The following is a 13,913-nucleotide window of genomic DNA, read 5'->3' on the forward strand; positions in this document are numbered from 1 at the left end:
TCTGCCTGTTCTGCTCCCCACTCTGTCTCTGGTGAAGCCCCTCGCCACCCCTGAGCCACTGGCCCATACTCCAGTTCTGTATGTACAAATAAATATTTAAAAAAAAAATACAATTTATAATGTGCATATAAAAAAGCAGGAATAATATTTACATCTCTACAGAGAGACGAGTCCTTGAGATATTTTTGATTTGTCAAATTTCCATCAACAGTTAGTATATAACTAAAAGTAGGCAATTTCATTCCAATAAGTTCTGAAAGTTCCACCTTCTCCAGGAAGCATGCACAATTAATATGTTTTGTTTTTTTTTGTTTTGTTTTCACTCCTAAGTTGTCTTCAGTCACCTGAGTCTCTGCTCTGTGGCCAGACTAAGAATTATCTCTGATTTTTCACTTTCTATGCAGCAAGAGGCCTATATAAAACAGACAACTCATTTTGAGAGATGGGCTACAGTAACAAGCAAAAGGATGGGGCAGTGATATACAGGGCTCTTGGAGTTAAGGAAGAGTTACTTCAAGATGGGGAGGCACTTGATACCCAGGGTGATAAGCAAAGGGATCTAAGGCAGCATCTCTAGGCCAAACTGCTGACCTGGAGAGCAATGGAGACAATCTGGAATAGGTCAAAGGGTTCTAGAAGAGTGGCCTCCCTGGTGGCGCAGGGGTTAAATCTCAGGGGTATCAAGCTACACTGAGGCATGAGTTCCTTCTGGCCAGGGAGCTAACCCACTCAGGGTAGACATCTCTCCTGTCTTGCTGGCTGCTTCCCTTAGCAGTGTATTTCAGTAGATCTGCCCATTCTGCTCTCCACTTTGTCTCTGATGAATCCTCTCACTCCCTACCTCCCACCCCGTGCCTTGTTTACACCCCAACAGTTCTTGTGTGAATAAGTTTTTTTTGTTTGTTTTTAAAAGGGTTCTAGGAGAGACTTCTTAAAGAAGATGAAGTTGGCTGAACATCCCCATTGAATTTGACCATACTTTTTGAGTTATATACCTGGGAAGGAATTTAGGGATAAATCAGTAGTAGATACAATAGAAAGAATAGTAAATAAGGATTTTAAAGATATTAACTACAAAGAAGCAAAAACCTATAGAGGAAAGGAAAAGAAATTATAGCACATTTCATGACTCAGATACCAATAACATTTAAAAAATGATATATACTCAGTGCTGATCTAATCAAAATGTGGATTTAACTAGTTGGAATCCAGGAAAAGACAAAGTACTTATGTACATGTACATGTCAGTGGTATGGAGGGGAAGGCAGGTGTGAGGTTAATTGATTATAACTAAGAAAGAAAGCAAAAGCAGCTTTGGGGGTAGATATGGGGGTAGACACCAAAACAGAGAGTATAAGTGGTTTTCTCTGGACAGCAGGAAGTGTTTTTTAATTTGTTTTGCCTTGTTTTGTTTTGTTTGATAATAAGTATTCTAGAACAGCTTGACTCAAACCTACTTCACAATTTTGATAAACTTACATGCTTTTTAATGGGGGAAAAGAAAAAAAAAAAAAAGCACAGCTTCCAGTTATTATCTCTTGTATGTTGCCCTGTGCAAGATAATTCCAGGGCAGAATGAGCCCATGTCACAGTTTGTAATAATATACTTATGTGGTTGTTTTTTTGTCTTAGTGAGCTATACACGCTCTCAAGGGCAGCCAGTACGTTGTTCTGCTAACCACAGTCTCCTCAGCACTGAGCATTAGTAGGCACCTGACACTTAACACATGCTTGTTGAGTGAAGAAAGAAATGGATAAGACAGATTAAGAACTCTGTTCTCACGATCGTTAAAAAGGTATACATAACTAAAGTACTTAGAGATAAAATGACCAGTATATGGGAATTGCCTTCAAAAACTGCCAGAAGAACAAGATAAAACATGATTGACAAAATGTTCCTAACAAGTGATAGGACATAAAGTGATGGGAACATATTATACTATCTCTTGACTTTAGTGTATGGTTAGAAAATGCCCTCAAATACAGAGAAATAACAAAATTTATATAGGAAGAGGAGCTAGAAAGAAATCCAGCATCATGGCATAAATACATGAAATTCATATTAGCTAGTTAGGCTTGCATAATATCATACATGTAAATTAAAATGAAGGCTCAGAGAAGAACAACACTGTGGGAGCATCATTAGTCTAAGAAGCTAACAGCAAACTGACTGAAAGAAGGGATAAGGGGTACTGACTGATGTGGAACATTGAATGAAGCATTGTAGTTATAGAGAAAATTAACATTTTATCTTCCATTTATATATGTAGAGAGAGAGTACCTACAAGAGCAGGCACTGAAAACCTAGACTGAGAAGTCACATACTATAATAGTGAATAATCAAGGTATTCAAACCAGACTATTCTGGGTCTGGATCCTGGTTCAACTCAACATGTACTACCTGTGTGAGCATGGAAAAGTTGCTGAACTCCTCTAAGTCTTAGTGTCTATCTGTTAAAGAGGACAGTAAAATAAGATACAATATTGGAGGTTTATATATGTTAAGTCATAGCCATTCCTGACTGATAGTGAATGTTAACAATTGGTGGTTATTTGCCTTGAGAAGAGTCAGTCAAGAGAGCAAAAATCTTTGCCGTTAAAATAGAGTAATTCTGCAAGTACTGTACCCTCAACAGTCGTGCCCTGTCCCTCAGCCCTAAGAAACAGCCCAGGAAGCACTAACCTTTATATAATAGTCAAGCAGTCCACACGGATGGCCTGTAGATCTATGGGGCTAGGCACCCCAAGGGGCACTAGGGGTAGATGGTCTAGGAGTCATGCAGCTCACAGACTATGGGAGATGCAAGTCTCAGCCAGCAAAGCAAAGAGGGATATAATGCCAAGATGTGCTTGGTCTCTAATAGAAAAACAGGCCAAGTGCTCAAGAGAACCAACAATTTCCCTGACCCAGAGGTCTGAGCATTTCCACAAAGGCAGAGAGAGTAAACAGAAGAGAATGAGGGAAAAGTAAGCTCAGGTCACCTATGTAGCTCACAGATACTCACAGTTAGATGGTGCAGCAGGTAAGGAGGAGCCAGTGTGAGTGCTTTCCATTGGCAAAATGGCTCTGCAGAAATATGTTTCAGAAATTTGGTCTGGAACGAGGTGGAAGATTTGGAGAACAGGAAGATGAGCAATCCAGGCAGTAGGCAGCCAGGGCTTCAATTGAGGTTATCAAGGAAGGCAAGTTAAAATTAAGAGATACTGCAAGGCAGGAAGATTCAAAAGATAAGATAACCAATGTGATGTGCCAAAGAGAAATCAAAGGTGATTCCCAGGGCCCAGCTTAAGTTGTAACTAGGTAGCGGGTTGCTCTTCCATCAGCCTTCTATGTCAAGTTTGTTGAGGCTAAAATCCTTGGCTTCAGGTACAGAAATAACCTAATGCCCAAGGACAGAGAAGTGGATTGGGAAGATGTGGTATCTATACACAATAGACTATACTCAGCTATAAAAAAAATAAATAAATAGATGAATTCCTGCCACTTGCAACAATATGGATGGAACTGGTGGGAATAACGCTAGGCCAAATAAGTGAGAAGGAAAACCACAAATAGCAGACAGTTTCACATAGATGTGGAATACTGATAAACAAAACTTAACCAATAACAAACTCTAGAAATCTGCAGAATTGAGGCTGCAAGATAGTACAGAAGAGGGGGCACAATGGATTGTAGTGAATTGTGGAGGTAGGTGTGATGTGACACACCGCAGAGGAAGTCTGATCCCACGCCTCTGAATCACATCCAGTGTTACCTCAATGCAAGTAAGTAATAATAATATTGAATATGTTAAAAAAAATACATGAAAGTGCATTTTTTTAGGGGGAAAAAGTCCTTGACTTCATCTTTAACTTCTTTCTTTCTCTCACAGTCCACATATCATCCATTCAACATTCTTTCAACACATATTCACTGAGTTCTAGGTGGTGTTCTGGATGGAAGGAACATAGCCGTGGCCGAGCCAAACCCAAATATCTGCCTTCATAGAGTTTCTACCTTCTAAAGGTGGAAATAGGCAATAAAGAAGATAAATAAACAAAACATATTGGTAAGTCTTAAGGAGTGAAATAAAGCAGAGGAACAATAGAATTCTGTACATAGGGAAGGAGGTGCAATTTTAGATAAAGCTGACAGCAAAGTCTATTACCTTCAAAATAACAGACTTTTACAAAACAGACTTCTCACAACTTCCACTACCAGCATCACCTCTCACTAGTATCCCATAGTATCCTCCTAGCCAGCTTCTCTCTGCTTACACCCTTGCTCCCCCACAATTACTTCTCAACATTGCAGCTAATAACTTCATTACAACCCAAGTCAGATAATAACACTCCTTTGTTCCAAACCTTCCAAAGAAGGAACAGAAATGGACTACACTAGAAATTTCAAGCTCCATGTCAAGGAACACTGATGTTTTCCTTCACAGTGTTTGGAGGCCTTGGTGTGGGTACAGTAAAAATGGCCGGTTCATTGATAGAGAACTGGAAATGGGCAGGTCACAGAAAACAGAAAAGACAAAAAGGGCTAGGGACTTCAAGGGCCAGGAAGAATGGGGCTGAGCTGGCTCGGCCAGAGATCCTCAAGGCAGGGTCCAAACACTTCCACTATTTGAAGAATGGGCAGAGCAACCTGAGTCTTTCTCTACTGCAGGTAGTTGAGGACTTGGGAAAGAAGCCAATGTGTTGCCCTTCGTACTTCACACAGAAGGAAACCTCTGAGATAAGCTCTCAAGTGAACCAGAACCAGAATTTTGGAGGGTGATTAGTAACTGTATAGAAAGATGTTCACAGAGATAGAGACATCAGCAGAGGTGGACAGGAAGGGTTTATGGAGACTAGGAAATAGCATGAAATGGGTCTGTGCAAGTCACTATGAAGAACGCAGCAATATATTTAAGGCCTATGTCTGGGGGTATGGAGCAAGTACTCCCCTAAGATATATACTGAAGTGAAACAATATTTATGAGATAAGCCAAGAGAAACCAGATGCGCTCAGGGTCCTAGTTTGAAGTATGATTACAATTATAAAACTTCTCAAGGCAGAACTCAAAAGCCTTAATAAAGGATTAACCAGAACTATTCCAATCGAAGGAATTAGATATCTAAATCAACTGAAATTTGATAAATTTTCTAAGTTTACTTTAACAGGATTCAGTACCTTTATCAAATTTTCAGAGAGACTAGAAGTTTGATGTAAGTATGAATTAATTTATTGACATCAATATCCTTATTTATTAATCCAACACAGAGAAGGTACTGAAGAGCTGAAGACAATGATAATAAACCCACAAGATCTGAAGTTTACACAGCCCACTGAGAGAGAGAATATGAGTAAGTCCTCAAAAAGAATCTGTTTTCAATTATAGCAAGAAGTAATGACAGTTTGACAATTTAAGCATTTTATCCAGAAACATATATCTATTCCATAGATAACAAATTGATTACCATATAATTAAGTTTGAAAATATACAAAATATTTGTTGTTCTTACATACTGAAATTAAGACCTAATTTTAAAAAGTGCACAGTAAAAACAGCATAAGGAAACCTACAATATTCATGGTATAAGTATTGTTTTCCATTTTACTGTCAACATCATATTCTGTATTTGCCTTACTAGTTACAAATGTGTTTTAAATATTTCAAGGTCATTTACAGCACTGACTAGTTTACTAGGTCCGACAACACTCCAGCTTCCTGGGCCAGCCAGCACTGGACCGGGGGTCTTGGCCCTGCAGCTCCGTGCAGCAGTAGCAGCTCTGGAAAGAAGTCGCCGACCAGCTTGTGTAAACTATCGATTCTTGTTCTTTTTAGAATTTCCCTGTGCAAAGAAAAATACCGACAATAAAAACACACCTCTACAAAAACAATTCACATAATTTATAGACTAATGTCTGGCAGTCACATATCACTTTGGAAAACTTCAGCTTCCAAAAAGAAGAAGCAGATAACCTTGCATTGCTTATTTTTATTTAGTAATCACAAAGCAGTTTGTTACTTTTAACTCTCCACTTTCTGTTTTCCATGGACCCTTATCCCCTCCGGGGCTGAGCATAGGCGATAAAGAAAAAAGAAAGCTATTGTGTTTTTATCAAACCTCAAATATTCATTTTGTTCCAAAGAAAAGGGAGTTTATGACCTCATAAAACTGAGTAACATTTCTTAGTCTAACCATGTTTCTCTGTTTTCTAAATACCCTTAAAGATATTTATAGCTATTCATTATGAATGTGTGCCAACTAATACTTCAGTGGCATAGATTATCAAAAAGAAGTTCAGACACTGGGTAAAGACAGCTTAGAATTGTCTTATAACCAACTCCCTCACCTATGGAGATTTGGAATTTCCATTTCTGTGCACCTTTACTTCTTTCTGGAGATGTACATTTTTTAGGAAAATACATTAATTTCACTCCTATACTTACTATTAGGAACAAATAACATGCTTTTCATGTATGTGAGAAATGCTTGTAGAATACAAACATTAACAGAAGGAAAATAGCAAACAAATGGCTTCAAGATGTTTACTTAGTATCCAGTGGAGACCATGTCAACTCAGCCATAAGATGATGCTGAAGCAATGCTAAGTTACTAATGTATGGGGGAGGAGGACAAAATACAGGGAAGATCACAGGATACAGGTTAACAATATAAACTACAAAATGAAGGATCTCTAACTCAAGAGTTTTATTAATATGAGGTTTACCTTAGGATTAAATTTGAAAGTTCTGAGAGGGCTTAAAAGTTCCCTAACTTCTAATGCACCTGCAATAAAATTTCCTTTGGGAAAACAAATTTTGCTATACTCAACATTAACCATTCTCTATTTAGAACCAAATGCCTTCTGCAGCTTGGAGTATGATTTCCCTTAAAATCGCTGTTGCTTGTTTATAAATGTTAGATGCTGAAACAGACATCCTCATATGTGCTTTCTACCAGCAATGGTAACATCAACTGTGAAATAGCTGACTGTTGCATTGCTGGTATATCAAGAGGCCAAAAGGGTTAAAGGAGACATTCTTCAAGAGGACCAGCCACCCATAGCCCCACCTCCAATCTCAAGTTTCCTGAAGCACAAGTAACTAGAGAACCATAATCAGAACCATATTGTCTGGTTACAACCATCACAAGATGTCCCAGAAAAGCATCACATTCTCCAAAGTAGCCACAGACCAATTAGTATCATGAAACTACACTGAGAAACAAAATTATATAATACAGATTCCAATGATTTAACATGATAGAGTTTCCAAGGATGCCACTGAGCAGAACGCTGCCCCCGAGCCACCAGGATCAGTTGCTAAAATAAAGACAAAAACCAAGAAGGTTCCCTGGTGCCAACATATAGCAGGAACTGGATACATATCCACTAGATCAATAAGTGGCAGCAGGAGATTACAAAAAAGCACAACCTGGAGACAGTAAATCCCTGGAGATGGTGGTTGCCAAGTGGGCTCAGTCTCTGAGATGATGCATTAATCCACATCCCTGCAGCCTATCTTTCACGGCAAAGGAGTGTATACACGACAGGAGAATGGTAGAGCCATGATGTGCAGGTATGCATTGTGCATTTCTACTACAAAATACTACCAACATCCCCTGACCAACTAGAGGTTTATGGAAATTTTTGGAATTAAAAACAAAAAACATTTCTAGGCTATATGGATATTTGTGAAAATATATTTGCTAAAGGAGATTATTCTTTAGTGTCACCATTTTAGATTCATAAGCAAAAGGAGTAATTCCGCCTAAGAGTCCCCCTAGAGTTCCATACACAGAATGGCACCAGAAATGCCCAAAAGCCAAGGTGCTAGTACCTTCTCACAATTAAAGATAGGCCTTCTCTCAGTTAAAACTCAGTCATAGAAACAATTTTAGTTTTGGGATAGCAGGACGGTTGATATTAAGAAAACTGATTTACAAGCAGTTTAAATTTCTTAACCTTTGGTTCTGAAAATGCATAGCAATGCCTTATGGAAAATACACTGAATCATTAATATTATATTACAGACTACCTCCCACCACTTCCCTACCTTGTTAGACATCTTTAGTGTGTCAATCTCTTCTCTCTGCTTGGATAAAGTCTCATTCATGCTACACAGGTGGTCACTCATCATACTTAACTGATCCTCATAACTCCTCTTGGTAGTGGTCAGCTCATCCTAAATGGAAAAGGAAAAGAGGCAAATAAATGGAAAAGGAAAAGAGGCAAATAAGGAAAACTCAAAATCCCACTAGTCATACCACTCTAAAGGTTTTTTAATTTATAAAAAGATTTGAAAAAGCAACTTATCAAAATAACCCATCTTATCATTTAACACAAAGAATGTTAAACTATAGGCCTAACAGAAGAACACAGTTAAAGGAAACAAGAAAAAAAAATCCTCAGCCTTCAAAATACATTCTGAGTTTCCTTGCACAAATGAGCTTACTTCTATGGCAGGTATAAAACTGCATAAACAACAACAAAGACAAAAAACCAAGAACTTCCTGTATCGTTCCAAATTCCCTCAGGTGTTCCCTGAGGGAACCAACCAGTCTGGTGAGATGGGGAATCTGCCTTTGACAGCAAAAGCCTCCCAGAAGTGACTTTCTATCTCTTCCCAACTCTCACTTTTCTTAGGTCCTCTTAAATTCTAATCTTGTGCTCCTGACTAGCTGATGAATGAATGTGAAACAAGGAAGAAAAGGTGTTACTGTGGTAATGTGTGGGTTTGGTTTAGTTTTTTTTAACAGTATCATCTTTATATTCAGTAGGGGATTTCTTTAAACAAGGTTTTAAAAAAAGGCAGAATTTGAAAATAAAGAAAACAAATCCGTAAGTAAGTAGGAATCATCTGTAGCTCTTGCAGTTTAGATCAGTTTTATAAAACAAGAAGAGAAAAAGAGTAACATGGAACAAAAGTAGACTACAGCTGCTCGACAAAGAGGAAGGGGGAAGAGGAAAGAAAGGAAGAACTGTAAGGAAATGCTGACTACAAAAGTATTTGAGATTAAAATCAAGTCAGACAAACAATACAACCTTTTTTTTTTTTTTTGCCTGACATAAAATGATGTAAGTAAGATGTTAATCTAAAATGAGTAAGAAATAAAGTGGTTAGGAAAACCTATCTAGAGGGTAAATACCACCACTTTAGAGAAATAATGCTGACTTTGCTGCATAAGAATTTCAAAGAAAAGGCGTATTAAAATGGCACAGGTCCCAGATACTTAAGAACTCACCTGAAGTCGGCTGATGCTCTGGCTGGCAACTTTCATGTCCTCTGTTAGGGCCTCTTTAGACTTTTCAGCCAAGGCCAGTCTTTTAGAGAGTGCTCGGCACTGTGGAACAGGAAAACCTTCTATTATTCCAGGGGGCATTTCCCCAAACCATGTTTACTTCTGGGAAGGTTACCAGAATATCCATGGCCAAAAGGCCTTTCTTCCCTCCATAAATACTTGTTAAACATCTATAGGACATGTGTCATACAGGAGGGCTCACATAAGGAAAACGTAGTCCCCATTCTCATCTTTTTCACAAGTAAAAAAAGTTTATTTGCACACTAAATGAGAAGGGAGATAGATGGCTGTTTCAGATGTTATCCATGGCTTCTGATCATGCAATCCACAGCCTACTTTCCTTGTGTTTTAAGTGCTTTAGTAGAGACTGCATCACAGGAACTTTATAGTCTTAGTCAACAGATTATGCTCTGTCTACATGGAATCAAAAATGAATGCAGGACTGAAGATACCAGCTGTTTTCTTTAGGGGTTCGACCCAACCTAGGCTATCCAGAGACATAGCAAAGCAAGAAGAAAAAAGGAAAATTCTACTTCGCACTATTATTCACAGAGGGTATGCTATTAAAAGGATCACTAAACTTGTAATAAAGGTCTTAAGAAAGATAAGGCCATAAGAGCTCTTGAGACACATTTGAATGCTGTGTTAACATCAGATTCTCAGACTAATCATTCTAGTAAAGTTCTACACCGGGTCATAACTTCCTGTTTACAAAGGAGAAAAAAAATAGATTTAAAAATGCTTGTATCACAATTGGGCTGAAAGCTTTCTAAGAAAATCTCTTGGTGATCTTCCCCCCAAATTCCCTACTCACTTCAGAAAGAAAACTTTAAAAAAGTTCAACAAAATCAACTATTTTTTATTAACCAAATAACTACTATGTGCTTAGCACTTAATCTGAAAAAGAGAGCATAGGTCCCCATGCAAATAACAGTTAATTCTGGGACAAGTCCAAAGGCAGGCAGAGTGCCCCTATGGCTCAGCAAACCGTAGCATTTCCCTTTGGGTCATCCTGTTTGCCTGTTCCCCACTTGCTACAGCCCAACAGCCACAACTGTTAAGTCTTACCAAACAGGTAGGCACCGATTCCTTGAGAATCACTGAGCTAAAAGTGGAAGTCCCTTCTTCCACTTCTAGCAAATGGCCTCCTGTCAACCTGCTCATCTCCTGTCAACCTGCTTATCTCTTCGTGGTTGTAGGAGACAACCACAAAGTTGCAGCCCCATAAAGGGTGGAGTTCTTTTCCTTTTCAATTTCTACAAGTTTAAGCATTATCACTCACTGTCTGCCACTTATAACTGGCTTCTTCATATATTTTCAAATATATGAGAGACCTCGTAGGTATTCTTATATTTGAATAAAATCCATTTTATTTCTTGCCTCTTGTATTTCCTTGCTTCATTCTCTCCTCTCTAATCAAATGAATTATGAATAATTGTATTGATTATCTACCGTTGTTTTTTTTCTGATTTTCTTAAGAAAATGAATTATTTGGTAAGGGAAGAAAATGTAACAAAAGCAAGATTTTATGATTTTTAAGATTGAAAAGAATACATTCTTTCATTTTTTTCATTTATAGAAATTTAGTTATACAAACTGGTTTAGAAATTGAAAATAATTTTTAAAAAGGGTCAGGGGCCCTCCCTGGTGGTGCAGTACGTTAAAGCACCGCACTAAGAAGCTAAAGCCACTTCAGCATGAGTTTGATCCCCACCCCAGAGATGATACACATGGCTCAGAAGACCTCTCCTTAACCGCCCACTGCTCCCCTCAGCAGTGTACTTCGTCAATCTGCCTGTTCTACTCCCTGCTCTGTCTCTGGTAAACGCTCTCACTGCCCCTGCACCTCTGGCCTGTGCCTCACTTCTATATGAATAAATGAATAAATCTTAAAAAAAAAAAAAAGAGCCAGATATATTTTACTCTTAAATTACTCCACATGAAAATGCCTTGACTTGCAAATATCTACTTTCTTATAAAGTAACATGTATGTGACCACAGGGAAACCTACTTGTGACTTGGAAATGACAAAGCAGCATTCAGTGAAATGAAAACTTGGGGTTGGTGTACAGGCCAACCAATATGAGCTTCGACCAAATTCATGCGGCTGCTCTGACAATGACGTCTCTCTTCTAGTAAATAGGAGATAAGACTGAACTAACTCCTACAGAGTTAGGGGAAAAACCCACCCAATTAACTCTCCACTCACCTCAGCATAAAAATGCACTGACTTACTGTCAGCTAGCTGTAGCTGAGACGTCAGTTCCACTATCCTTGTCATGTAGTGGTTTTTAATTAAGTCTTCACGAGACTCCACATCTGGAACCTAAATAGAACACAAAGCAGTGAGATGAAACAGTTATAGAAGAAAATGTTAACATCACTTTTACAATAAAGAACAATATTTTTTGTATATTTGAAGCTTGATAAGGAATCCTAGTTTTCCTACCCCCCCCCAACCCCCCAGACATGTCAGATGATGGAGGTAAAAGTATACTCCAACTTTCTTTTATTTAGCATCCAGCCTACCTCAGAATGAAACTGTTGCTTTAAGAGAACAGATCAGAAGTAAAATAATGGAAAGCCAACTACCACTTGAACCGTGTATCTCCATTTGGCTTTTATGAGCTACAAACCTCCCTTGCAAAATCTCTATCAGAGAGATGGCAAGGAAGGCAAGGAAATAAAAAGCACTTATTGAAACCTCTAATTCAAATATCTTTTTCCCCAAAGTTGTCTAGATACAGAACTAATATTCTTAAACATAAATAAGTTAACCTATTTCTTACAAAGAATAGCCTGTCTTGTCTCAGACTGACATTTCTTCTAGTTACTCTAGCATTGATACATTATTGAGATTATCATACAGAAATTCAAGATTCCCTAAAGTTTAAGGCCAATATGGAAAAATAAAGAATTCATCAACTTCATTGAACTTCACATACCAATTAATAATAAGTGGTAACTGAATGACCTCCACATTCTTTTAAATAGTTATTTATAAAGTTGTACCTTTACAATATTTCAAAATTCAAATGTGCAAACTTATCTGACAAGTCATATCTGTCCTGGCTTCACTCACTTGAGGGCTGGAAAGAACTACTGAGCATTCTGTCAAAGCCTTTAAAAGCTTTCTCAGCCTGCCCACTGGGGCGGCTCAGTCTCAACAAAACATGCCAGCTGATGGCCGAGCTCGTGCCACACCTTGTCAAACTGCCAAGTCAGGCATTCAACAAGGCAATTACAAAAACAGGCTATAATTTGTTGGTGGCAGTTAAAATAGAACCAGAAAGAAAAGCAATGTGGATCTACTGATGAAGGGGGAACATTGGCTCTACTTTTGCTTGAACTGTCAGAAAGCACAATTAGACAAAGCTGACATTCAGAGGCCTTTGTCAACAAACATTTGGCTAAATATTTACTAACAAACAACATGATGCCAAGCACACATTACCTCATTGTCAGATGTCCTGGTTAAAATCCCAATCTAAAACATAAGAGAGGGGAGAAATTTTAGAACAGATTGTTTATATTTCCAACACAATATTTAAAATACTCGTATTTTTCTTCTTCCTTTTTTTTTTTTTTTACATCATTTTGTGCATTTTTCCAACTCAGTTGCAATCCCCTTGGGCTTCTCATCACCAAATCACCCATGTTTCATCACCATAGTCCACTGCATTTCCCTCCCCCCACTGTTTTTGATCCCACTCCCCACTCTACCTCCATAAACTGTCTCTGGTATATAGCTGCTCATTATTATTGTTACTTTCTCGCCTGGTACGTTATACTCCTGCTATGAGTGAACCAGTCAGTATTTTTCTGGCTTATTTCACTAAGCATGATCTTTTCCAGCTCCATCCATGTTGCTGCAAAAGGCATGTGTTTCTTTTTTTGTTTTTGGTTTTTGGGGTTTTTGGTGCTGAGTAATATTCCATTGTGTATATGTACCACATCTTTTTAATCCAGTCATCCACTTTTGGGCATTTGGGCTGTTTTCATGTCTTTCCAATTGTAAATAACATTCCTACCTTTTAAAGGGCAATGTACATAGAGGACTAGAGATTACCCCTAATTGTCACTTGTTATAGAAAAGCTGGGCCTGCGGACAGGCAAGTGTAGACACACTTTCTGGCATGAGTCAGTAATGAGGCAGTATATTCTCTATCAAAATGCTCTGAGGCATTTCCACTAAACCAGCAACTGTATGGGAAGAGAAAGGAATAATAGCTTTTGATACCTCAAACTTATGCCTATTTCCAAAGCAATAGTCAAGAAAGGGTAAAATAGTTTTGTAGCAACTATAGAATGAAACATTCAAACTAGAAAACATAAATAATAAACACAAGCTGACAATTCTATAGGAGAAAAAAAGAACATATTTTTGTTATGATGTTTTATGACATTAAAATATACTAGTTTCAGTTAAAAACAATTAAGAAGGTGGGCCCTCCCTGGTGGCGCAGCGGGTTAAAGCACAGCACTGAGAATCTAAAGCCGCTTCCGCATGAGTTCGATTCCCGCCTGCCCCGGAGGTGACCACATGGCGTGGCAGACCTCTCCCGACCCACCCACTGCTCCCCTCAGCAGTGTACTTCGTCGATCTGCCTGTGCTGCTCCCCACTCTGTCTCTGCTG

At 38.4% G+C, this 13,913-nt stretch overlaps 1 protein-coding gene across 1 annotated transcript in view; it reads right to left on the reverse strand.

Annotated features, from left to right (window-relative positions):
• Positions 1 to 5,403: 5,403 nt before the first annotated feature.
• The window catches only part of PPP1R21 (protein phosphatase 1, regulatory subunit 21), a 52,593-nt gene continuing 44,083 nt past the window's right edge, over positions 5,404 to 13,913 (reverse strand). The window contains exons 18-22 of the mRNA XM_004686215.2: positions 12,731 to 12,763; positions 11,486 to 11,602; positions 9,220 to 9,318; positions 8,031 to 8,159; positions 5,404 to 5,820 (exon numbers count right to left, since the gene is read on the reverse strand). Coding sequence (XP_004686272.1) covers positions 5,791 to 5,820; positions 8,031 to 8,159; positions 9,220 to 9,318; positions 11,486 to 11,602; positions 12,731 to 12,763 — 408 coding nt within the window. The 3' untranslated portion in view covers positions 5,404 to 5,790. The remainder of the gene's footprint in view (positions 5,821 to 8,030; positions 8,160 to 9,219; positions 9,319 to 11,485; positions 11,603 to 12,730; positions 12,764 to 13,913) is intronic.

The sequence above is a fragment of the Condylura cristata genome, unplaced genomic scaffold (assembly GCF_000260355.1).
Source record: "Condylura cristata isolate star-nosed mole 26May11 unplaced genomic scaffold, ConCri1.0 scaffold00020, whole genome shotgun sequence".
Lineage (NCBI taxonomy): Eukaryota > Metazoa > Chordata > Mammalia > Eulipotyphla > Talpidae > Condylura > Condylura cristata.